This window comes from Polypterus senegalus, chromosome 16 (assembly GCF_016835505.1).
Source record: "Polypterus senegalus isolate Bchr_013 chromosome 16, ASM1683550v1, whole genome shotgun sequence".
Lineage (NCBI taxonomy): Eukaryota > Metazoa > Chordata > Cladistia > Polypteriformes > Polypteridae > Polypterus > Polypterus senegalus.
In genome coordinates, this window is record NC_053169.1 from 104323205 (window position 1) to 104348250 (window position 25046).

The 25046-nt window shown below is 43.2% G+C and overlaps 1 protein-coding gene across 1 annotated transcript; it reads left to right on the top strand.

Annotated features, from left to right (window-relative positions):
* Positions 1-966: 966 nt before the first annotated feature.
* extl3 (exostosin-like glycosyltransferase 3) lies at positions 967-24383 on the top strand. Its single transcript, XM_039737776.1, has 6 exons — positions 967-1410; positions 11689-14299; positions 19254-19381; positions 21228-21372; positions 21722-21850; positions 23928-24383. The coding sequence occupies exons 2-6, from the start codon at positions 12140-12142 to the stop codon at positions 24135-24137; spliced, it is 2772 nt and encodes a 923-aa protein (XP_039593710.1). The 5' UTR covers positions 967-1410; positions 11689-12139; the 3' UTR covers positions 24138-24383.
* The last annotated feature ends 663 nt before the right edge of the window (positions 24384-25046 follow it).

The window sequence follows — 25046 nt, forward strand, 5'->3', positions numbered from 1 at the left end:
TCCACAAGCTGCCCCAACAAAACCAACAGATTTGATTTTGCTCTTAGTTGTTGAGGTGACTGTGTGCATGAGAGCTGGCAATCAATGAATACTCACCCAGAACAACAGTTCATATCATGCAACGACTTAAATTAAGGAAAGCAGGTGTTTTTGACCTCACAATCAGAAGAAAAGCTTGTCTGTCTGATGTCTGGAGTTTTAAGTTTCACAATGGAATGGGAAAAAACAAGAAAAGGAGAGAGAGTGTGGCTAAACTTGCCACAGCTGTTAACCTTTAGTACAGCACCAAGTATGTCAGGCAGTACACTACTGTCCGTCAGAAAAAGGGGTCTACATAACAGTGCTAGAAGGTTAGCAGTAATCCCCATTCGTGTAAATTGACATGGTCTGGTGATGAGATCAACAACTTAGTCGGCAAATCTAATAAACCCTGAGTCTAGAATTTGTGTAATGTGACGTTCATTCTATGCCACAAACTCACCTGTCCTTCGGGTCCAATTTCAAATGGCAGACCTCATTTCGGTTATTTGCTAGGCCCTTAGTGGACGCGATTACTTTATTTATTGACAGGCACCATTACCCTGTTCCTTCAGACTCGACACTGCTCAAGAAAAAATCAGCAGCACATTTTTGTGGCTTTTAAAAATGTAGTCTTAATTGTTAATTTTAAATGAAAAACAATACGTTTCATTCTGACTTTCACCAACAACCACCCAAAACAAAAATTCAGATTTCGCATATTGAGACTCCTCGTTTTATGTAAAGTAGCCTTATTTACACAAAGTAACGCCCTTTTTGGAAGCCCCACCGCCCCCTCCTGTCACTTGGCGTTAACTGACACACCCTTATGAGCTCGACCACGCCCTCCTCCTGACTCCGACCACGCCTCGAGGGTAGGAGGTTTTGCAGCACGACCATTCTCTCAGCACAGCTGACACAGTCATGAAAAGTCGGTCGTCTGTTCCCTAGCTGAATGTGTTACAGGCAGTCAGAAATAATCTAAAAGCCGCGCTGTCTAAAAAGTACGCGGGGGACATCGCGCAAGCACGGTCACCCATAGGAGTCCACCCACCCTCTGACATGCATGGCGGACACGTTGTTAAAAACACCGAAACCCCCTTACGAGGCCCGCCGGTGTCGCCCTGAATCAACGAGGAATGTCAGCTACAAAGAGCGGCTGCTTCGATTGGTGACGTTCACTTGCAACAGGGGGCGCTCGCTGGTGCGCGCTTGCCGGCTTCCCACAATGCACCGCGACAGTGGCCTTTTTATTCACAGTTGCTCCCTAACACAGCCATGGAGAGAACAGGCAGCCTTTCGTCTCATTTAAACGGTTGCCGAGGTTGAGCGTAGTGGTGATGTGTAAGCGAAGTGAGGAATTCATAGCAAACGACGAACTGCCGCTGACCGGTAAGTGTGCGTGCGGTGGGCGCGTCGTTCATCCGAGGCTTCGTTGCATAAAAGTCCAGTTAGGGGAATGCAGCTCATCGTTCTGTGACGAGTGGGACAGACGCCGAAAATAACAGCGAAACGTCCTCGAGAGCGGCGCTGCCAGAGATTTCTAGGGGGCTTTGCGCGTCAACGTCGCATCTCCTTAGCGATTTGTGCCCGTGCGTGTCATTTGAGGAGGTTCGGACGCGGGCCTGTCAGCACGGGAGGCTCCGCCGTGATTTATTCGCTCGCGCCCGCTTCAGTCCCGCCTGTGTCGTTGCAGTGTGCGTGTCTGTAGGCGACACTGGCAAGTCGGGGGGCTGCAAGGCGCGTGTGGCCCATTTTAAGAAGGGCCGCGGGCGTGCCGTGTGGGCGCTGGGCGGGGGTGGTGGGTTTTATGCCGAGCCTGTCCCCTCCACACCGAGACGGCGGATCCAGCGATGCGATGCGATTCGATATCCGCCAGACTGTTTGCTTGTTTTTGCAGCTGGCAGTGGAGGTCCAGATGTTGCCATCTTTTGCCAGGCTTTATTTAACGTGTACACGAAGTGGGTGGCGAAATTGAGGTGGCGCTTTTAACTCGAGGCATTTATTTCAAATCCTGACAGTAATGGCAGTGCAAGCTGTTGCTGGGAACTCTCGCCCCCATAATTTCTTCCTCAAACCTGTCGAAATGCCAAGAGTGTTTCTCTAGTAATTAGAGGGTTGGCGGTTGGTTTTAGAGCTTCAAAGGTGAATGTCGGAATGTGAAACCTCCTAATTGTGTTTGAGTCCAACCTCTGAGTACAGCAGATCTCTAAGCATGTTGATGTCAATCTGGAGAATTCACATTGGAGATCAGTCAGGACGTTCAAATTGTTTGTAGCGTGCATGACTGCTTGTTGTGACAAGCGTCGGAAGCCAAAAGACACTTGTTGTCTGCATGAAGTTTGCATGTTTTTCCTGTAGCCTCTGTGGTTTCATTGGGTGCTCTCACACTTGACACAGATGGGCACATTAGGTTGCTGACTGGCACCTCTGGACTGGTATGTTGTGGCTGAGTGCACCTTTTGAGGCACACTTGGTTCTGTCAAATACTGGCACCTTCCTTACACCATGTAAGCTGTAGCAGGTTCTAGCACCCAAAGTTTGGATTGTGTAGCCCACAAACATTTACTAGTTTGATTGTGCTTGACACAGGCATGTTGGGCCAGTTCAGTTAACTAGCGTGATCCAGGTGGTACCAAACATTTAATTGCTGGACAAAACCCTGGAAAGTAGATGCTATATAAATGTAAAGAAGAAAAGAAATGCATGTAGTGTTTGCTGGTTTTAAGCAAGAAACACTAGTCTGAGTCTTAAGACTGTGACATATTGGGGTATCAAATGAAATGAGACATGTTTGTTAACTAACTTGTCACATCATTGACGTCATGTCTGTATTCCATGCCCTGGCTCGTTTAGCGATTACACTGTTCCTGAATCCTCTGAACCTTGCCCGTGCCCACCTCTTTCAAGCAGGCTTAGGCCCAGTATTATTGGCCTGGCATGGAGTGAACACATTAGTCAAACAAACTAGACTTTGAGTGGGTCACATGGACAGAACCAGTTGCTAGTGTGAGTACTCCCTTTGCCAGGACCCCACTTAGAGTAGCTGTCTGTGGATGTCTGCTGCCTCTTCTGGATGACCGTGTCGGGCCTGATGTTGCCTACTGCCCTTGAATTTGTGACTGGCCGACTGTGGGTTTTTTGCTCATAAAGCAGGACCTGGTGTCATTGCCACTACCCTAATGCCAAGTATGCCAAGTTGTCTTCTTAGAGTATCAAGACAGGGAGGGATGATCTGTCAAAAAACAGCCCATTGCAGCCCTCCTTTTTTGGGCTACACACAAATTTTATTATTTGTTAGGTAGGGTGGTCTGACCCATTCACGGTGCATTTCTGTGTGGTTTGTTTCACAATGTGTAGGACCCAAGCCAACTTTTAGGCACAAAGTTTGAAATGTGGCAGGAATTCATTTAAAGGGCCAAGGGCTTTATATAAACTCCAGACAGCCAGTCCTCCGTAATGCGTCACTTTGGTGAAAATAAAGTAAAATCGTTTAAATTGCAGTGTGCCATAATATACTCTACTGCAAAGAATAAAAAATGTCAATGTTATTGTATGTTGGGGTACCCTGGAATTCCCACCCTAAGTGCTTACACACAGCACCCCCTAAATAAGATGAATTACACTCCCCTTATCCAGTTATGGATGAACTTTACCAGCTGTGGTCCTGGCAGAGCTCTTTGGTGCCCAACTCAGCAGTCAGACTGGTGGGCTTCTTGTTTATTTCTGCAGACCATTAAGGAGACCTTTCACATGAGCTCGTAATTGTCAACTGCAAAAGGATTGTATTGGGTGTGAATTCACGTGCCCCCAAGTGACATTCCTTCTTGATGTTAGTTGTAAATTGCTGTCATTCCTTCTCTTTTTCAAGTGTGTTTTAATCCTGTGTCAGTGAGTGCTGGCTTGGCAGTGATCGTGGCCGACTTCTGCTTCTGTATCCGTATGCGTTGGACTGGTCAGGTCATCCACTGATATGACGGCAGGGTTCCGTTCACTGTCTTAAATATCATGGCTCACAGATGCAGGTTTACTCCTTTACTCGGGAATGGTGGGCTAATAGATAAAGAAATGGATAGCTGGTGTGGAGCTGCTGTTTTTGTACATTGCAACCAATGCTGCCAGAATTGGGTCAGAGACTGTTAGATTATTTCTTAAATAAAAGCTTATCTTTGCCTTCCACCACTCCAGTTGACAATTTATGCAGAAAAGAGATTTGCTACATTCAAAGAAGTGGACTTTAGTGCTTCTAGTAATTTGAGTCATGTGCATAAGAACCTTGTCTTATGTCTGTAAGCCATGTCATTAATATGAGCCACATGCATATACATGAGTAACATTGCCATGTTATTGGGCCTGAACTCTGCAAATGTAGCTGCAGAATAACATCTGAGCCCATTCTAAGGTGTCAACTAGGGTCGCTCCAATCGAATAGCTGATTTTCACACACACACAAAGACTATTGGTGATCGGTAAAAAGGCTGATCACCAAAACCAATATTTTCAGCCCCTGCTTTTCTAAGCGTTAGTCATTTGCTTCCATTCTCCATAGTGTTTTTTTTTTTTCTTTCTTTCTTTTGCAACAAACTTCCTGAATTGTAAACCAGTGGTGGCGAGTAGATGGTGGTTTTTACAGTGAATGAGAGGCTATTGGTATATTAGCCTTTATATTAATGAAAATGGAGTAATAAACTGAAAAAAGTACACTGAGAAGTTGTCCTGTGCAAATAGACAAAAGGCAAGAAAAGCTTCTGTAAGGAATTTGGACCTTTATTTTGTACTTTAAATTAAAATGGACACCAATTGAGTTTGGACAGCAAGCTTGTTTAAAATGCAGAAGCTTAGGATTTTAATTGGAATAAGAAAAGATAAAGATGAATTTGAAATTGCTGCAGATATGTTCTGTGTTTAATATTTGTTGCTGTGTGTCATACAGCATCAATTTTTGGTAAGAAACAAGTATTGCATAATTAAAATCCATAGTGTATAATTACTCCTCAAGAATTATGAACGTCTACATGATACACTGAAGGGGGAAATGGAAACACACCCGTATAAATATAGTAAAATGTATTTAACAGCAAAAAGCTGTAGTGCAGGTAATGATTTAAAATAATTAAAACCTATAAGTGTATGTACATTTACATTTAAGCAGTAGCATTTCTTTGCCAATATCAATTGATTGTGTAATTATATATATATACTGTGGCAAGAGGCTGGGGGCGGTACCCGGTCTGAACGCCCGAAGGACCAAAGGAGGGATTACGCCTCCTCCAGACCATGAGGGGGCGACCGCCCTGGTGGCTATGGGGACCACGGGAAAGGAGCATGGAAGCTCAACCCTACAGGGGCCTGTGGTCGCCGCCAGGGGGTACCCAGATGCCTGAAGAGCCCTGGTCCTCGGCACGTCCTCTACACCCGGAAGTGCTGGGGGGACAAAGACCAGGGACACCCAGAGTGCTTCCCGGTGCACAGCCGGCATTTCTGCCACACCAGGGAGTGCTGGCAGAAGCTCATCGGGATGCACCTGGAGCACATCTGGGAGAATATAAAAGGGGCCACCTCCCTTCATTTGATAGCTGAAGTCGGGTGGAAGTGGACGTAGCTCGGGGGAGAGGCGGCGAAGGAAAGGCATTGGACAAAGAGGCCTCGAGGGGCACTGGGTTGTGCGTGGCATCTGTAAATAGTTGTAAAAATCAATAAACGTGTGCCTGGGTGTAAACTATCGGTGTCTGCCTGTCTGTGTCCAGGCTGTTTTCCATAATACATATATTTGTTGCTAAAGAGATGAAGACTACTATATTACAGGAAAACGATAACACGGTGACATCACGTAACTATGAAAAGTAATTTCTTTTATGCCATTTTTGTTTTATGGATAAGTATTTTTGCACATATTTAAAATACATACATTAAGTAATAAGTTTTATTTTAGCATTTTATGGTCACTGAGCCATAAGCCTACATAATTTCGTTTTGCTAATAACTGTTTTTTTTTTTTTTAAAAAAAACACTTGGTCTATAATAATTATAGAAATACACTTTATTATAGGACATAAAGGTTTCTATGTGTCTGGTTATGCATGAGTTTAGTCTTTTAAGAAAAAAAATAGCAAAATGGGAAGCACCAGGACTCTAAAGACTTGGACCTTCATCCTTTCGCAAAGACGTTGGGAGAGCCACACACCCCTTTCCAAAGATCTCGTGGCCAACACCCCCATTACTCTCTCACAATCCATCTACTCGCTTTATAGGAAAAATCACCAGAAACATTAATGTTGTTCCCGTGGTAAGTAAACCTCTCAATGGGGTTGACATTCTGTCTACTGACAGACACACTGCTGATGGCTGTGCCCAAGATGTCATTAAAGGCCTGGATCTTGGGTTTTATTAGGGCACTCACAAGCTCATAAACTTGCAACCCTTGTTCAGTCTCTAGAGAGCACCTATCAGAGCCTCCATTGACTCTGCGAAGATCACAGCATTGTTGGCACAGTAAAGATCAGTGAATCTTTCTTCACCGTCAGATGCCTCACAGCCACTGGACCCAATGACCCCACCCAACACCCAGTATTGAACAGAGTGGCAGCCAGAACACACCCTGTTGAACCCCTGACTCAACTGGGAAGAACGCAGAGGTTCTGCCTTCACTCTGCATAGCATTCACAGTACCAATGTACAAGCTTGCAAAGTCTCAACTGAGTGAAACACTTTAAAACCCGATTGCTTTGGTTGCTTGCAGGTGAGCAAGTGAACATGGATCCTATCAAGGATGACACCAGTGAGGAGCTTACCTGGCAACAAGAGCGGGGTTATCCCCCTGTACCTGCCGCAATCCAAGTGATCACCCTTCTCTTTACAGATAAGGATGACCCGTCCCATTTCCCAATCGGTTGGGATGATGCCCATCTCCCAAATGGAAGCAAAGATTTCTTGTAATGCCAGGAGGACAGCCTTACCACTAGCCTGGAGAAGTTCATCCAGGGTACTACAGATCCCTGCAGCCTTCCTTGTCCTCAGCTGGTTCACTACCTGTGCCATTTCAGTGAGATTGGGTGGTTCACTGCTAATTGGAGGGTTAGCCTTCTCTTAGTGAGTCACAAGTGTAGCATCATCCATAAGGACTGTTTTGTCACCCACCCTGACTGTGACTCTCCAAGGAGCAGATTTGGATGTACGTAATACTTCAGTTCCTCTGTAAGCAGGGCATGGGTCACTAGACCATAGATGGTGTGTCATTTGTTCACAGATTTCTCCAGCAAATGTCTACTTATCACTCCGAGCCCTCACAGACATCTCTTGTCAGTTCCCAGTACGGACCAGAGTTGCCATCAAGCCATGTGCTATGACTCCTCTCAATGTTATCCCAGGTGTCCTGCAAGATGAAATCCCTCCTTCTGAGAACACCGGCAACATCAACACAATTCTCAGCAACCTTCAGGGTCTTGTTACATAAAGGTATCCCACGTCACATCCAAGTCTGCAAGTTCCTTACAAAAACTGTGTTCAGACTGCTTAGAAGAGGCCTTATCTTGGAGTATGGCCAAGTCCAGCCTCATTCTCCTTGTAGGTGGTAATCTACTGGACCTAAGCTGGATTTTTGGAGCACTGCAACTAAATTACTTTAATGCTTAGAAAACCAGGGGCTGAAAATATTTTTTTGTGATCGTCCCTTTTACTGATCACAGTTTGAGGTGTGTGTGTTTTTTAAAGTGAAAAATCCTCTGATTTCGATCAGTGGGCGGTCGATTGATTGATGCATCCATAATCTTGCCATACATGTACTCTGTGTTCCTACTTAACCTTTCCTTGGTATCCTTGTGTCTCAGTCTCTCGTCTGGTGCTTCTTCTCTCGATTGTTTGTTTTGTTTCCCTGTGAAGCCGCCTTCTCCAACTCGTGTTATTTTGAGGAGTTTTACACACCAATGACCCCAGTTACAAACTGTGAAAGCATCTTGCATATTCTTCTAAAACCTTCCCCTCTTTGCAGGTGACTTTGTTGTGCCTTGATAGCATTTAGTGACCTAGCGTCACTTGGTAAGTTGTTTGCTTTGATGTTGAAATGCCCAATTTTAACTTTATTTTATATTTAAAAAAAAAAAAAAAAAGGGTCAAAGTCAGGAATTATGTTTTGCATTCCTAAGGTATTGTTGTCCCTAACGCTAATCGATTGAAGCCAAACGGCCTGATCCAATTGCCCAAAGGTACCGGAGACGCAGACAAACACAGACAGTAGCGTTTTATTATATAGTAGATGAAGCTGTCTGTCCTTTTCAGATATCTCCTCTTGCCATTGTTGGTGGTGGTGCAGTGATGAAATTGTGGCTTGTATTTTGAACTCGGTAAAGCAGAATGCTACTTTGAAGGCTATTTGGTAAGCCACAGTAATACACTGTACACTTTATTACCAGCTAGGTAGGAAGAAAGATTTAATTGAGAAAGTGCAAGTGCTGCAAGGAATAGTGTGCTCACATTTGTGGGAAGTTTGAGTTGTAGTTCATGTGAATTTCTTGTGTGCATTTTGAGAGATATGTGGTGGGCTGGCGCCCTGCCCGGGGTTTGTTTTTTCCTGCCTTGCACCCTGTGTTGGCTGGGATTGGCTCCAGCAGACCCCCATGACCCTATAGTTAGGATATAGCGGGTTGGAGGATGGATGGATGGATTTTGGGAGATTGTCTCAGTTAACTCAAAAAACCAAATGAAGTCACTTGGCTTCTTTGTATTGTGTCAGTCAATAAATCCTATAAAATAATAGAATCGCTCATTGACTGAGTGATTCAGAAAGATATGTATGTCAGAATTGTGAAACAGAATAAGTCTCAGTTGTGGTGTCCTTCATCAGTTTTGTGTAGAGGAGTGCCAGTGCCTTGTCTTGTATAACCATGTAGGATGCTTTCATTTTAGTGTCAGTGTCTGGCCATGAGGAAGCAGTGGTTGCTTTAGTTGAATTTGCATATCTCTTATTCTGGGAATGTAGTACAGTCTATCAAAATCAAAATACACAAGACCTTTTGAAATTTCATGTCTGCTACCTTTGTACTACTCAAAGAACAGCACAAGAAGTTTATCCTTAAACCTTAGCATGTGGATTGACTGGGTATAATGCTAGGGAATGCACTGTAGAAAGGCTTGTCCACTTGCAGTACCACATCAATGCCACAGTGTTGGCAAGGAGACCCTCAATAAAAAGCAGTCCTGAAACTGAGGAATCATTCAGTGTGCAGATCCACAGTCCGTTTCTGCTGGAAGACCCCATGAAGAGTCAACAGAAATGAATGTGGCAGTCAGCTGAGGAGCAATTGGTGGGCTATGGAGGGCCATGCTTCACACTTGAGTAGGTCCGTGGCTTTGGTGGTCCTCTACGTCTGTTGTGGAGTTCTCAGTGCTGGGCTTTTTAATAAAATTTTTTTTTTGGTACAATAAACTAACTGGTGTTTTAATAATGAGGTTTGGGTTTTTTTTTTTTTTGGTTCCTACCAAAAACTTTTTACAGGCTGATGATGCATACTGATGAAACCAAAAAGCAACTCGTATAAAATAACAAGTAGAAGTAGCTTACTTAAATTGATGTAAAGTGTATTGAATTCACAGACCATAGTAACCCCTCGAATGTTTTTGAACTTCGTGGCTACCTATAGTGCAGCTGGAATTCCAGAAAGAAAGTTAAGGTTTAAAACACTGAGCAGTGCTAAGATGCTTTGGAATGTGTGCTCCTTTGTCCAGTGATTGCAGTTTGTACATGTGTCCCTGAAGCGACAGGCAGAACCCTTGAATGCTAAATGCTTGGAATACTTTGTTTTCACACCTTTGTCACCATGCTAAGGCCATCTCTGTGTGAAGTATAAATATGACTCAAGGTGCTGCAAAACCTTGTGACGTGAATAAGAGATGATACAGTGGTGTGAAAAACTATTTGCCCCTTCCTGATTTCTTATTCTTTTGCATGTTTGTCACACAAAATGTTTCTGATCATCAAACACATTTAACCATTAGTCAAATATAGCACAAGTAAACACAAAATGCAGTTTTTAAATGATGGTTTTATTATTTAGGAGAAAAAATCCAAACCTACATGGCCCTGTGTGAAAAGTTAATTGCCCCCTGAACCTAATAACTGGTTGGGCCACCCTTAGCAGCAATAACTGCAATCAAGCGTTTGCGATAACTTGCAATGAATCTTTTACAGCGCTCTGGAGGAATTTTGGCCCACTCATCTTTGCAGAATTGTTGTAATTCAGCTTTATTTGAGGGTTTTCTAGCATGAAGCGCCTTTTTAAGGTCATGCCATAGCATCTCAATTGGATTCAGGTCAAGCCACTCCAAAGTCTTCATTTTGTTTTTCTTCAGCCATTCAGAGGTGGATTTGCTGGTGTGTTTTGGGTCATTGTCCTGTTGCAGCACCCAAGATCGCTTCAGCTTGAGTTGACGAACAGATGGCCGGACATTCTCCTTCAGGATTTTTTGGTAGACAGTAGAATTCATGGTTCCATCTATCACAGCAAGCCTTCCAGGTCCTGAAGCAGCAAAACAACCCCAGACCATCACACTACCACCACCATATTTTACTGTTGGTATGATGTTCTTTTCTGAAATGCTGTGTTCCTTTTACGCCAGATGTAACGGGACATTTGCCTTTCAAAAGTTCAACTTTTGTCTCATCAGTCCACAAGGTATTTTCCCAAAAGTCTTGGCAATCATTGAGATGTTTCTTAGCAAAATTGAGACGAGCCCTAATGTTCTTTTTGCTTAACAGTGGTTTGCGTCTTGGAAATCTGCCATGCAGGCCGTTTTTTCCCAGTCTCTTTCTTATGGTGGAGTCGTGAACACTGACCTTAATTGAGGCAAGTGAGGCCTGCAGTTCTTTAGACGTTGTCCTGGGGTCTTTGTGACCTCTCGGATGAGTCGTCTGCGCTCTTGGGGTAATTTTGGTCGGCCGGCCACTCCTGGGAAGGTTCACCACTGTTCCATGTTTTTGCCATTTGTGGATAATGGCTCTCACTGTGGTTCGCTGGAGTCCCAAAGCTTTAGAAATGGCTTTATAACCTTTACCAGACTGATAGATCTCAATGACTTCTGTTCTCATTTGTTCCTGAATTTCTTTGGATCTTGGCATGATGTCTAGCTTTTGAGGTGCTTTTGGTCTACTTCTCTGTGTCAGGCAGCTCCTATTGAAGTGATTTCTTGATTGAAACAGGTGTGGCAGTAATCAGGAAATTGAACTCGGGTGTGATACACCACAGGTAGGTGATTTTTGAACAAGGGGGTAATTACTTTTACACACAGGGCCATGTAGGTTTGGATTTTTTTTCTCCCTAAATAATAAAACCCATCATTTAAAAACTGCATTTTGTGTTGACTTGTGTTGTATTTGACTAATGGTGTTTGATGATCAGAAACATTTTGTGTGACAAACATGCAAAAGAATAAGAAATCAGGAAGGGGGCAAATAGTTTTTCACACCACTGTAAATGTAGAAAATGTGAGCAGTTACCGCAGTGAGATTTTTTTGCTTTGCCAATTTTTGTTCCTGTCATGGATGCATTAATCACAGACTTGGTTCTTAACATTCAGAAAGCTCATCTTCTTTTGATCCAACATTTTGTGAGCTTGTTCAGTGGCATCTTCATTATTGTGGGTCCATTATGCTAATTCGGTTCTTACTTTTTCTTTCAGATGTCCCGACTTTGAAAACTCCTAAAAAGAGCACATCTGCCTATCCCCGTTCCAGCATCACTTTTCTGGAAACATGCATCCAGAAAATAAATTCCAAATGTGGACATTTCATTGATATTGTGATGGAAAATCTAATCTTTGGCTACTGTTTAATTTTGTTAAAAGAAATGAAGTTTTTCTTTAAGAATTTTCAAAACTGAGTAATGAAGCTGTAAGAATGATAAGCCATTTGGTTTGAACCACTGGAGCACCTCTGATTGTATACAAAACCCCCGAAGTACGTTGAAGTCTGACTTCAAGCAGTAAAGTTGTGCTTTGTGTTCAGTTTTTTTACATTCCAAAGAAGAGTTTTCCACCATGGCGACTTACCCTACTTAATTCTGTTTATGCAGGTCTTTGCATATGGCTGCGTGTATGTATATGTTTGCACGTATACACACACAAATAGTAGATGACTAAGAATACCATGCTTCGTGCTGGGAATGGCTCTGGGAGTAGCGGGCAGCAATGGGTGCTACGCTGGTCTAACCGTATCCGCTTGACTTGGTTGAGTTTTACTTTGTTTATTATTCTTGTCTTCTTCCCGTTGATTGCCCACTATTATCTTACTACAATTGATGAAACGGAGGACGTCGGCAAACGAATATTTGGCCCTCGGCCTGGCAGTGAACTCTGTGAAGTGAAACATGTGCAGGATCTTTGCAGAATCCGTGAGTCTGTAAGTGAAGAACTTCTTCAGTTGGAGGCGAAACGCCAGGAACTCAATGGGGAGATTGCTCGGCTTAACCTTAAGATTGAAGCTTGCAAAAAGAGCATTGACAGTGCCAAACAAGACCTGCTGCAGCTCAAAAATGTCATTAGCCAGACAGAGCACTCTTACAAGGAGCTCATTGCACAAAACCAGCCAAAACTCTCTTTGCCTGTACGGTTGCTTCCCGATAAAGATGATGTGGGACTTCCTATGCCAAAGTCGCCTCACTCGTGCAAATTGCATTCTTGCTTTGACTACTCCCGTTGTTCATTGACTTCAGGGTTCCCAGTCTATATTTATGACCCGGATAGCTATTCCTGGGGTGCTGCTATTGATACACTAGTCAAACAGTCTTTTTTGGCATCTGCAAAAAGTAGCATCTATGTCACCGATGATCCATCCATTGCTTGCATTTACATTGTTCTAGTCGGAGAAGTACAGGAGAATTCCTTAAGCAGATCTCCTGAAGACTTGGAGAAGCAGCTTCACTCTCTACCTTATTGGAGATCTGATGGACACAATCATTTGTTGGTTCACCTGTCCCGTAAATCTATGACACAGAATTACCTCTATAATGTTAGCACAGGGAGAGCAGTTATGGCACAGTCCACGTTTTTTGAGAAACAATATCGACTTGGGTTTGATCTTGTCATCTCGCCATTGGTCCATGCACTGTCTGAACCCAACTTTCTTGAGTTGCCATCACAGGTGCCAGTAAAAAGGAAATACCTGTTCACCTTCCAAGGAGAGAAGGTAGAATCCCTCAAGAACAGTTTACAGGAAGCTCCGCCACGGTCTTTTGAAGAGGAAATGGAAGGAGACCCACCAGCTGATTATGATGATCGAATCATTGGGACTCTAAAATCTGTTCAAGACAGTCATCTTGATCAAGTTCTTGTGGAATTCACATGTAAAAACCATCCAAGGCAAAGCATTTCTACAGAATGGGCTTTATGTGGGGAGCGTGAAGAACGGCTTGAACTTTTAAAGGCTTCCACTTTTGCTTTATTGATAGGTCCTGGTGACAGCCGCTTGGTGGCCTCCACAAGCAGTAGCATGAGACTTTTTGAATCTCTAGAGGCAGGAGCCATTCCTGTGATTCTTGGTGACCAAGTTCGTCTACCATATCATGACTTCATTAGTTGGAGTGAGGCGGCCATTATTATCCCAAAGCCACGTATCACAGAAGTACATTTTCTTTTACGTAGCATTTCTGACAATGATGTGTTAGCAATGCGGCGTCAGGGACGTTTTCTTTGGGAAACCTACTTCTCAACAACGGAGTCTGTTTTCGGAACTATTTTGGCTGCTTTTCGAACACGCATCCAGATTCCTGCTGCACCCATTTCTGAAGAGTTGGCCCAAGAAATCCCCCATAAATCTGGCAAGGCTGCTGGAACAGACCCCAACATTGCAGATAACGGAGACTTGGACCTTGGTCCAGTAGAGACAGAGCCACCTTATTCTTCCCCTCGTTATCTTCGCAATTTCACTTTTACAGCGGCAGATATTTACCGAGCTTGGAATCACCCTCCAGGTCCTTTTCATCTTTTTCCATATACTCCATTAGACCCCGTACTGCCCTCTGAAGCCAAGTTCCTTGGATCAGGAACAGGATTCCGGCCCATTGGAGGAGGTGCAGGTGGTTCTGGAAAAGAATTTCAAGCTGCTCTTGGGGGTAATGTGCCACGGGAGCAATTTACGGTGGTGATACTGACTTATGAAAGGGAAGAAGTGCTGATGAATTCGCTGGAGCGTCTTAATGGACTTCCATATCTTAATAAGGTGGTAGTTGTGTGGAATTCCCCAAAACCACCATCTGAAGACTTGTTGTGGCCTGATATTGGAGTTCCTGTTGTGGTAAGTGGTTGGAAATGGGAGAAGAAAGTCAGACAGAGACTTGCTGTACTCTTGAGTGGCGAACAAAACACTTCTCTTGATAAGGTTTAAAAAAGTAATTTGTCCTTTAAATGCTAAGTAGGGTTGATTTGATAGTGTTTTATTTGTCATGGCCACCTCTTTCACTGATATCCATTCACCCAAGGGGTTTACAGTTTGACATCCTAAAATCACAAAAGAACTAGGAATACTTCATTAAACTGCGTCCTGCACTCTTAGCTCGCATCAGAAATTCCATTTTACTTTTGTTGGGCTCCTGCCTTAAGGACAGAATTAATTACTTAATTATTAGCAGAGGCTCAATTTGAAATGTTCTGCAGGACTACCTGTTGCTAATTATTACAGAAGGATGTTCTCTTTTTGAGTACAAGCTACAATATACAAACACGCAGAGCCCTTTTGATTTCCAGGATCTTCTTCCAGAGGGTGAATTGCATTGTTAGACTGTGTCTGTACTGTAACTTGCAACCTAACTTTATAAAAGTAACATTTAAAGTATTGAGATTCATTTTTATATCAAAGTTTTCTGCCACACACAGACTTACAAGTTGCCACACTTTTGTTACTCCACTAAAGGAGTACCCTAATTTGAGGGCCAAGACGGACAACCTTAAGTGTGAGGATCATATCCTTAGAGTGACCGTGTCTTCTGTCACTTCGGTGGGAACGCAGAATCTGTAAAGAGACAATCGCTAGGAGTCGACTTGTGCCACGTGGGTGTGTTTTTTTTTTTTTATTTTTTTTATTTGAGCTCGATAGCTCTTGTATTTCTTGTTTGCTCCCTTGTTTCACAATCTGTTTATTTCCCCGTTTTATAGTCTAGACTACGTAACCTTGTTGTCCGGTCGTTTTGTCTTTGCTTGAACCCCTGTGATCAATTTACTGTGACATTCACTGAGGCAGTCATTGTTTTGACCACTTCATCTGCCAGTTCTTATTCTCATGGCTGTTCCAAGATTTGCTTGTTCAAAATGACCTGGGGCCTCATGCAGAACGCCGTGTGTAGAATTCGCACTATAACATGACGTAAGTGGAAATGTGCTTACACACCAAAAAATCCAGATGTATAAATCTGTGCGAACGCCAGCTTCCACGTTCTTCCACTACATAAATCCCGGTCAGCATGAAAATTGACACAAATGCCTGCTGCTTCACCCCAACTCCTCCCAGATTTACACCTCTTTGAATACGCAGATCAGTATAAATGGCCCTTAAGCTCAGTGTTCTGTGAAATGGCAAAAGCACGAGGGGAAAATGGAATTTCAGCGAATACCAAGTGGAGGCAAGGAAAATGTACAATTTGTTGGTTTAGACAGTGGCATAAACAACAAAAGGAAGTTGATCCAGTGACATAGCGTGTTGGAGAAACTCGAAAGCTCAAGTTCACAAAGTCGCACAGTGCCTGAAATAAAAAAGAAGTTGTCAGATATCAAAGTCGCCGTGAAAAGGCGAGTCGTAGCCCACCGTCGGAGTGTCATATGAAAGCTTATTAGGGTACAGACAAAAAAAAAAGGCACACGGTGTGAAAAAAGCATGAAATGTCAACTTCAATCTCGACATTTCCACTTTAATCACACAGTTTATTTTGTCATTTAAAGTAGAACATCATAAACTTCATCTTTAAATCATTTAATTTACTAGTTTCTCAAATCCCATTGTAACTAAAGACGCACATTAAATGCTTTGTTTTGTATTTGATCTTCTATGTCCTTTGTGTGGAAATCACTACATGCTTCTTAAACGGGCAGGGCACAGAATCCATTACATTTGTGATATTACAGCTCTCTGAATAATTTAAATACTGAGATGTATACGTGATATCATTTTCATGATGATAGGAGTTAAAGCACGTTATTAACCATGGGAACACGATGGCTCAGTGATTGTTCATGTCTCACGCATGATGCTTGCTGTGCCATGCACGACCTTCGATGAAATAATTTATTGCAGCAGTCCTGTCTCTTTCAAATGTACTAACGTCCAATTCCTGTCCTTACTTTTCTTTCTCCAAATACCCAATCGCCCCACAATCAGCTCTGTAATGGACGTTACGCCATCTGTAAGCTTAGAACGCAGATTTCTTCAAAACTTTTAAAGAACATTGAAATATCTTCGTAGTACATGTTTATTCTATCCATCTATCTTTCCAGTGTCGCGTCCGCACCAGCAAGAATACAGCACGAGGCAGGAACAGTCCGTGATGGGAGCGCCAGCGGCTCGCTAGCACCGCGGCACCGCGTCCTCACATGTTTAATTATTAACGATATAGATTATTTAAATGAAGTTCAAGTTTTATCTGTATAATATAATAAACATATTTTGCTGCATTTCATCTTAAAAGTGATATCGTCATCATATGTAAATATGCGCTTTATAAAGTGGCTCAGGTTGGGCAATATTATAACTGTAGTGCAAGTTTACAGTGAGGTGACTTTACTTAAGTCCTAACAGTTCTACAAGGAGCACTTGATGACTGACGGAATGTGTTTAGAGTTCTTGGGATGAAACTGTTTTTGAACCGCAAGGTCCGCACAGGAAAGGCTCTGAAGTGTTTGTGATGTGAGAGCAGTTCAAATAGACAGCGTGTGCTTGATGCTGTATACTATATGCTGTATTCTCCTTCCGATCAGCTGCTGTACAGCTGTGATTCACACTCGAATACATTGATATTAATACTCCGAGTGGTGCAGTGAGAGTAATATGGAAAAAGATGATCTGCTGTGGCAACCCCTAACGGGAGCAGCTGAAAGAAGGAGGAGGTGCAGTGAGCGTAACAACGCTAAAAGCAGTTATGGTCTTTGGAATACTATGGCTATTCCATGGATCATTATATTGTTAAAGGTTAATTACAATCAGATGAATTAAACTAATAAACAATATGCTGTTAATTTCAGTGTATTTATAAAGCCGCGTCAGGAATGTGGATCTGAAAAAGAAAGGGTAACCACACCGTAACAGTAGCAGCCAGTCTGCAAAACCGAGCGCAGAGGTTGTGTGCAACAGGGTATGAGCTACCGTGGAAATGTGTGTGGCTTTACGCCAAGTTTTAGGTTTTATACATCGCGATGTGGGTGTGGAAACGTTTGTGTGCCACATTTTTGTGCATACGCACCGTTTATACATGAGGCCCCTGGTGATTACCCAGGATTAGTCGTTCACACACAGCAGACTGGGAGGGTATTCAGTGAAGCAGGCATGTAAAATTGAGGCATCGTAGAGTAACTTTCGTTTCGCTTCATTTGACCTAGTCTTAAAATCGAAGGTCCTTCGGTTACACTAAGAGTGTTTCTTGTTAACTCATGGAGGATTTGAGCAGGCTTTGGTTACGCACACACTCTTGATATGTATGCAGCTCTAAGGAAACAATCTTGTAGAACATCCGTCTAATGAGAGGAGAGTGAAACATCTACACTTCATGGGTAAGGAGTGTGTAGTGTATTATGGGATAGCTTGTAAAAGACACCAATTGGATCACTTCAGATGTGTGTTGTAAATTGTATGAGAAAGTACAGACAGTCTTTTCAGCAGCTGTACAAGAAGGAACACTCAAGTTTGTAAGAATTTGGACAGCAAATGTGTCGACTATTAAGAATGTGAGAGAAGATTCCTGGCAATCTGTGGCCAAGTCATTAAAGAACATCGGAAATTTGACAAATGAGAGAAGGCCTTTCAGTCCATCAAGCTCGTTTATGGGTGGGATTGGCTGCTAACGGAGGGATTTCCTTCTTAAAGAAGTGAATTATACAGAGAAAAAAAAAACAAAAGACATACACAGCAGTTTTAAATCGTATACACAAAAGGCACGCCGACCAATCGGGGTCCAAAGAGTGGTAACTGAAAATGAAATGTATATAGAGACACCAATCGTGGTGCACTCTCCCAGGGACTGTGCTCTTTGAGGGTGCAGCCATGTTACCACCTGCACACTCCACCCTTGTAACTACGGTGGAAATATGAAGCCTGTTTAATATGCTGCTAAAGAAAGAATACAGCTAGTTTAAATATGGGAGTGAAAGTTGCATAAAAAGCAGAGCTGAAAGAAGCCCATGGGACACTGCAATTGTTTTATAATGTTTTAGTAATGTCCTTGGCCATTATATGTCCATCTTAAGGATTATTTGAGGCAATCGAGTAGGCACAGTAGTGGGATGTCTAAGTTATATAAAAGTTGTGCCAGTTAATTTATAATCTTATGACCATCCTTTTATGCCAGAAGTAACTAGTGAGCTAAGCAATTTTCTTCTGACTATTCCACAATTTTCAATTTGCCTTCCTTAGTACTTGCTGACTTGTCACTGCAGCAAATCGCATGAACCTTCTTGAGACACCTTAAGCTCCCTTTTTTAATTTGCGCGTGAGACTTTATGCTCCTTCAACTGCTCCAGTCTGATGTTCTCATCAGTTACCTAGAAAGATTCTTGTGCTTGTGGCTTTAGTTATCAAGTCATTATTTATGTAGAAAGCTTTATTGCTAAAATATAATCACACAGGCAATTAAACCAAAAGTAATTGTGTTAACAACCCCAAATCACATTTACCCATCGATTCAAGTGGTTATTGAACTAAAAGCAGCTGGCAGGCCCATTGTGGCTATCCTGCTGCTCTTGAGATGCTGTGTAGTGTGAGCGAGTCTCTCTGCAGTCCATTGCTTTTTCCATTTTACTTTCTATTTTTGAGCTAAAATTTATTAAAACTGTAAACTGGTGTTCTTGCAAGTTGTCCATCGCTGGTCTAGTAGCCTTTTGATGAAATGCCTTTCTGTTGCCATTTTGTTTAACTTTGAAAGTCTCTGCTGTTTACAGTACCTGCTATCCTATCAAACATTAAGTTTTAAAATAATGGCCATCTTTTGACATGCACACACCCACCATCTTATGATATATATATATATATATTTTTTTTTACTTTTGTGTAGGTAGTACAAACTGAAAAAAACAGTCTGAACAATCGATTCCTTCCTTGGGATGCTATTGAGACTGAAGCAATTTTGTCAATTGATGATGATGCCCATCTCCGCCACGATGAAATCATGTTTGGATTTCGGTAAGGTTTATCTCTTCTGTTATCCTCGTTCTTTTGGGCTGCCTTCCTGTTACTTTTATTGCCCTTCAGACTTGTACCATTGATAATTCAAGGCTTTAAATAATGGCTGCTGAGCCAGGGTGCCCCTCCAATTTAAGGAGATGTAGCTTTCGTGCCAGCCTTGTTTAGCACCAGCAATGAAAAATCTGCAAGTGATTATGAACTACGGGTGTAGTTCATGCACCCCATCCACTGTCTGCTTTGTGTCACTGAGCGTGGCGTTTGTTCTCCTTCTGGAAACACAACCCTTATATAATACAGTGCTGTATTTCCACACAACGATGAACGAATCCAAGGGACATGGATTATCTGGCTCAGCTGTTGAGCTCTTGATGCCACAGACTTAAGTTTACCACCTACAGGTGGTGTCACAGTCAGTTACATGGATTCTTCTAAATTCTTTGAGGTAGATGAAAACATGGGTGCTCATTCCATTTAATGAGGAGGGCATTGAATTCTCCTTACTTCCTAGAAGCCTGTTGGCTTTGCTGCTGTTTGAACAGCAGAAAGGTGTGTAGGCTAGGAACTGGTCTGTGTTCAGGGCTGAAGCACACCTAGGATCAGGAAATGAGCAGGTCACAGAATCAAGGACCAGAGTGACCCAGGTAACCACCTCCACCATTGGCTCGCTGCAAACGAGAACCACGCGACACATCAAGAGTCTTTGACAAGTTTTTGATTCACTTTTTTTTGTCCTCAGATTCTTGGACCCCTTATTCAGTCTTTGTTCAGTTAATCTTGAAAGTGTGATGCATTTGTGTTCGGAACAGTAGAGTGGCACTTGTTGTGGCTGTGCTGATGTCATAACTGTTGTCTTTGTGTTGCTGCTACTGGTATATCAGAAGTAACAAATTATGTATGGCAGTAAAGATTCATTAGGCAAAATATTCAGTGCAAGAGATGTATTATTGAATACATTTTGTGGTCTAGTGTCCAGGTAACTGAGGGCCAGGTTGCCCCCATCTCAGCCCAAAAACTCATGTAAGGCAAAGTTCCCAGATGTATACGACCACATGAGGCAGATATGTTTTGTGACGGGGGCTTGGCGCCCTTACCTAGCCGGGATGCCACTACACACTATATTCAGGGGGGGAACAGCCATGGACGTTGCAATACCTCCCCCTGAATGCTAGTTGGTCACCTCCCTGGGGCAAAACAATGTATCGGGTTCCCGCAGGGCATCCTGGGAATTGGAGTTGGGTCCAGCAGATACCGCCAGGGGGCGCTGTATTTGGGAATCCTGAGCCCAGTCCGTTACACCCGGAAGTGAAGCAGGAAATCAGGGATCAAGCACCTGCAGCACTTCCGGGTGAACTATAAAGGGAGCCAGCGACCACCACTCGGGGGCCAGTGTTGGGTGGAAGGAGGATGAAGCTTGGTGAGGAGTGGTGGAGTGAGAAGAAGAAGAAAGTGTTTGTTGTGTGCTTGGGACTGTGTTGGGCTAGTGAGACACGGGGAAGACGTGTCTCACAGCTGAAGAAAAATCAAAATTTATTTAATTTTATACGTGCCTCCTGTGTCTGATCAGTGTCGGGTCGGGCGCTATATAGCGTCTTTCTTACACTTCATTAAGTGACACGAGTGTGCTCGGATGCTAGTGGCGCAGCAGGATCATGCTTGTTCTCATTTTCGCAGTAAACGCCATGGTGTTTTCTGAAGTGGGCTGGTGCCTTGCCCGGGATTTGTTCCTGCCTTGTGCCCTGTGCTGGCTAGGATTGGCTCCAGCAGATCCCCACGACCCTGTGTTAGGATATAGCAGGTTGGATAATGACTGACTGACATGGTGGTTGCCTTTGTGTTTTCATAGAGTTTGGAGGGAAGCCAGAGACCGAATAGTTGGGTTTCCTGGAAGGTATCACGCATGGGATGCAAGCCACCAATCTTGGCTATACAACTCAAACTATTCATGCGAGCTGTCAATGGTGCTCACAGGGGCGGCCTTTTTCCACAAGGTAAGTTGCAGCCTGAAGATGGAGAGGGATAATCGAGACAAATGCACAACGCCCACTCACTTTACTAACCCATTCACACAATTAAGCACTAAGCCAGTTTAAACTAACCAGAACAACAATTTAGAAATCTGAAAAGAACCTGGAGTGCTTCAGTGGGCGAGGGTGGGGGCAGCTTTAACAAAGGACAGAAAAGTGTAAAATCTTGCATGAGCACAGAGCCAGTCCTTCACCGAGGGCCATTCACTGGGTTTGTCAACAGACTGGCGCTGGCACACGTTCAGGTTGATCTTCTCCACCGCAGTCCGAGCCTCCCGAGTGACTTTTTGCTGTTTTGCTTGCTCCTCTTTAGTACTATGCATACTTGTATTCTTACGTGATGCCTCAAGCTATACGTGACATGGTCGACGAATACATCAATTGTGAAGACATCGCTATGAACTTTTTGGTTTCTCACATAACCAGGAAACCGCCAATCAAGGTGAGTCTTCTGTGCACATGCATTGTTTGGAAATAATTTAGCAAGATTATTTGGATGGCTTTGCTGCCTTTTTAAGCTTCATTGATTGTGTTATTTATGACACAACGACTGCCAATGGCATCAATTTATGGTGTGCTATAAGAACGAAGAGCACAACCACAAAGGTTACTTGACTTGTGTTCTATCGCATAACTCTGCCAGTGTGTTGCAGAGCATTTTGACCCTTTGCCATCTTGAGTGTGAAAGCTTTGCATAAAATTGCATCATCTGTGCATTTGTGAGTATCTGCAAGACCATTTTTAGAAATCTGCTTACCCTGCTCAGGGCTTCAGCACCAGGCATAAGGTTCTGTAGATGCCAGCCTATGGCAGGGTGCACACAACTTGCATGGAACCATTGCATAGTCACAAAATGGAATTGCTTATTTAAAAAAATGAAGCACTGATTGGTCTCCGTGTGGCATTGTAACCTCTCACGTGGGTGATGAAGGGCTTTGTTTGTTCCCGCCCTTTCTCACTTTTGAGTTCTTTCTTGTCCATTATTACCTCTCGCTGCAGTCTCTTCGCCTTGCGTCCAAATTATTTCACCAGCGTTGGGCGTTACTTCCACATGCTCTTGTTTCAGTCTTTTTGAATGCAGGCGTGTTTCACTGTAGCCTTTCATTGGCCTCGTGGGCACTTGGTGTAGTTGAGCTTTCTTACCTTTACCTGTCACCCGAGGGTCAATTTTCTCCACAGCCATTAAGTGTTACGTCCAAGTGCTGCCGTTTTGTTTTTTTTTTCTTGTACTGGTCACGCTTTCCCCTAGTTTCCAGTAGGCAATGAACAGTTCTCCCACAAAGCTTGTGCCTTTTCAGACAACCGAAATAACAAGTGCTGTGCTAGAGCAATTGGCCGAGTTTCTGCTTAAATAAGCTCAATGACGCGTCTGTAAGATCAACAGTCGCTGTTTGCCAATCTAATAAATGCACTGAACCAAATCGCGAGTCTATTAAATTTGAAGCTTGTGATAAACTGGGCCTGAATTAGGATCCAAGCTCTTGTCAAGGGTGGGTTAGTGTCATTAATCTGCAGGACGTTGTCTGAATGTTGTCCTCTTGAAATTTGCATATTCTTTAGGTGCCTCATTTGTGGCCAAGGGAAGGTAAAGGTCAAAGTTCATCAAATCGGAATGTGTTTAATTAAAAGGAGTTTTGCCACGTAAGAACATAAGAGACCTGACCAAAGAGAGGAGACCATTCAGTCCATCAGGCTCATAATAGCTAAGCCGTCCCTATACTTCATCCAGATCCTTCTTAACGGTTCTCAAGACTTCTTCTCCCACTCCATGTCTTGGTCGATCAAAGCCAAGAAACATTTCTGGAGCAGTCGTCAATGCATTTCCACTACTGTTGCCCTTAAGCTGAACAAATTCTGGTGTAGCTACCTAGTCAATTCTTGTGAGGATTTTGGAGACCTGGAGGAGGCCCCTGCACCGTCTCCGCTGCTGAAGACATTTTGTTCTCCAAGTCCTGCGCTGCACATGGAGGTGCCCCGCTAGTGAGCAGAACCATTGGCGATACACCAGATGCAGTGTCACTTGTGCATTGTAAAGTCTGAGCATAACATCCCTTGATTTCTGTTCATTGTGATGACACCACCTCACATTTTAGTTGCCTTTTTAAATTGCTTCTGCACCTCTTTTAGACAATGAAGACATTGTGTCAACATAAACCCGAAGTCCTTTTCAGAGGTTGCTTCAGTCTCCCAGTTGATGTTCCTTTTAGTGACGTAACACTTTGCCCTTTTCTATCACGCCCCACTTTCCAAGTGTTTGCGCAGTTCTCAAGCTTCTCCCAGTCTTTCTAAATTGGGTTTTGTTTTTTTTTGGCTGCCGCCTCTGTATCTGCCATTCTTCCAGTTTTTCATTAGTTAACTATACCAGCATCGATGTCTTTAATATAAATTAGATAAACTGAGGCCAGACCCCTGAAGGACCACCACTGACTGCTGAAGCAAGCAGAGAATGAAAACCTCAGACAGTCTGTTTCTTTATCTGCTATGTCAGCGACTAATTGTTTTTCTTTTCTTCCCCAAAGGTGACTTCTCGTTGGACCTTTCGCTGCCCGGGATGTCCGCAGGCACTCTCTCATGACGATTCACACTTCCACGAACGGCACAAGTGCATTAATTTTTTTGTTAAGGTATACGGCTACATGCCACTGCTGTACACTCAGTTTCGAGTGGACTCTGTTCTCTTTAAAACACGGTTACCACACGACAAGACAAAATGCTTTAAGTTCATATAGGGAGGCCCAGCCTGATGACAGAGGAGGAGACTTTGATTTGCCGGCAGTCTAAAACTTTGGGACCACTCGGTAATTGAGCCTGAGGGAGGTTTAGCAGGCTTTGGCAACAAGAACACATTCCTCCTCTGGACAAAGTGGGAAAACCAAGGAATCTACTGGAGTTAAAACATTTTCTGTTAATTTATTTGTTTTATCTGCTTTTATAATAAATATGGTTACCTAATAGGAAACTAAAATGTACTGAAACTTAAGCGTGGGCTTTCTTTTGTTGTGGCTTTGTCCCCAGTGGCTGTTCCAGAAAGCGAGATTAGACCATCCTGGATCTCACAAGAAATTCTGGCTTGCTGGAGTGCTTTCTTTATTTCCCCCCCTGCAGTAGTGGCAAAATTTGGAAGGCTGAGACACCGCAGGAACAACACCTTCACGCCAACAGAGCAAGAGGTGCTGGTGCCAGTGCATGGAGATTATGGCCATATCTGAGAAAAGAGCAACACAGCAACAGCTTCTGCAGAAAGAAATGGCGTGGAGGAACAGTAATAACAGAGTGAAGGCATAAAACGGTCAATCTGTGTAAACTTTGCATCATGCAAAATGTACCGCTGCCATTACTGCAACACTTGAAACATAGTATGCCCTCACATACTGTTCTGTTTTTGGAAAATCAATGATAGCAAAGACATCCAAGAACCATGAGATTAAGTGTACAGCATACATGGAGTTATTCTAGCTGTTACTATAAGAGACGTCTCCTGTATCGTCTGGCAATTTATATGCCAAAAAAAGCAAGAAGTGAAACCCACACATGCAGGTATTTGTAGGTGCAGACTTTGCTTCTGCAATCATTTTGTCAATTATGTACAACATCTCCAATGTTATGAAGAAAACTTCCTCTTACAAAAAAAAAGAGAA

Bases quoted from the DNA above. Each gene is read 5' to 3' on its own strand.
- extl3 (XM_039737776.1), top strand. From the start codon at position 12,140: ATGACTAAGAATACCATGCTTCGTGCTGGGAATGGCTCTGGGAGTAGC. The intron at 14,300-19,253 runs GTAAGTGGTTGG...ACTTTTGTGTAG, and splicing joins ATATTGGAGTTCCTGTTGTG to GTAGTACAAACTGAAAAAAA. The intron at 21,851-23,927 runs GTGAGTCTTCTG...TCTTCCCCAAAG, and splicing joins CCAGGAAACCGCCAATCAAG to GTGACTTCTCGTTGGACCTT.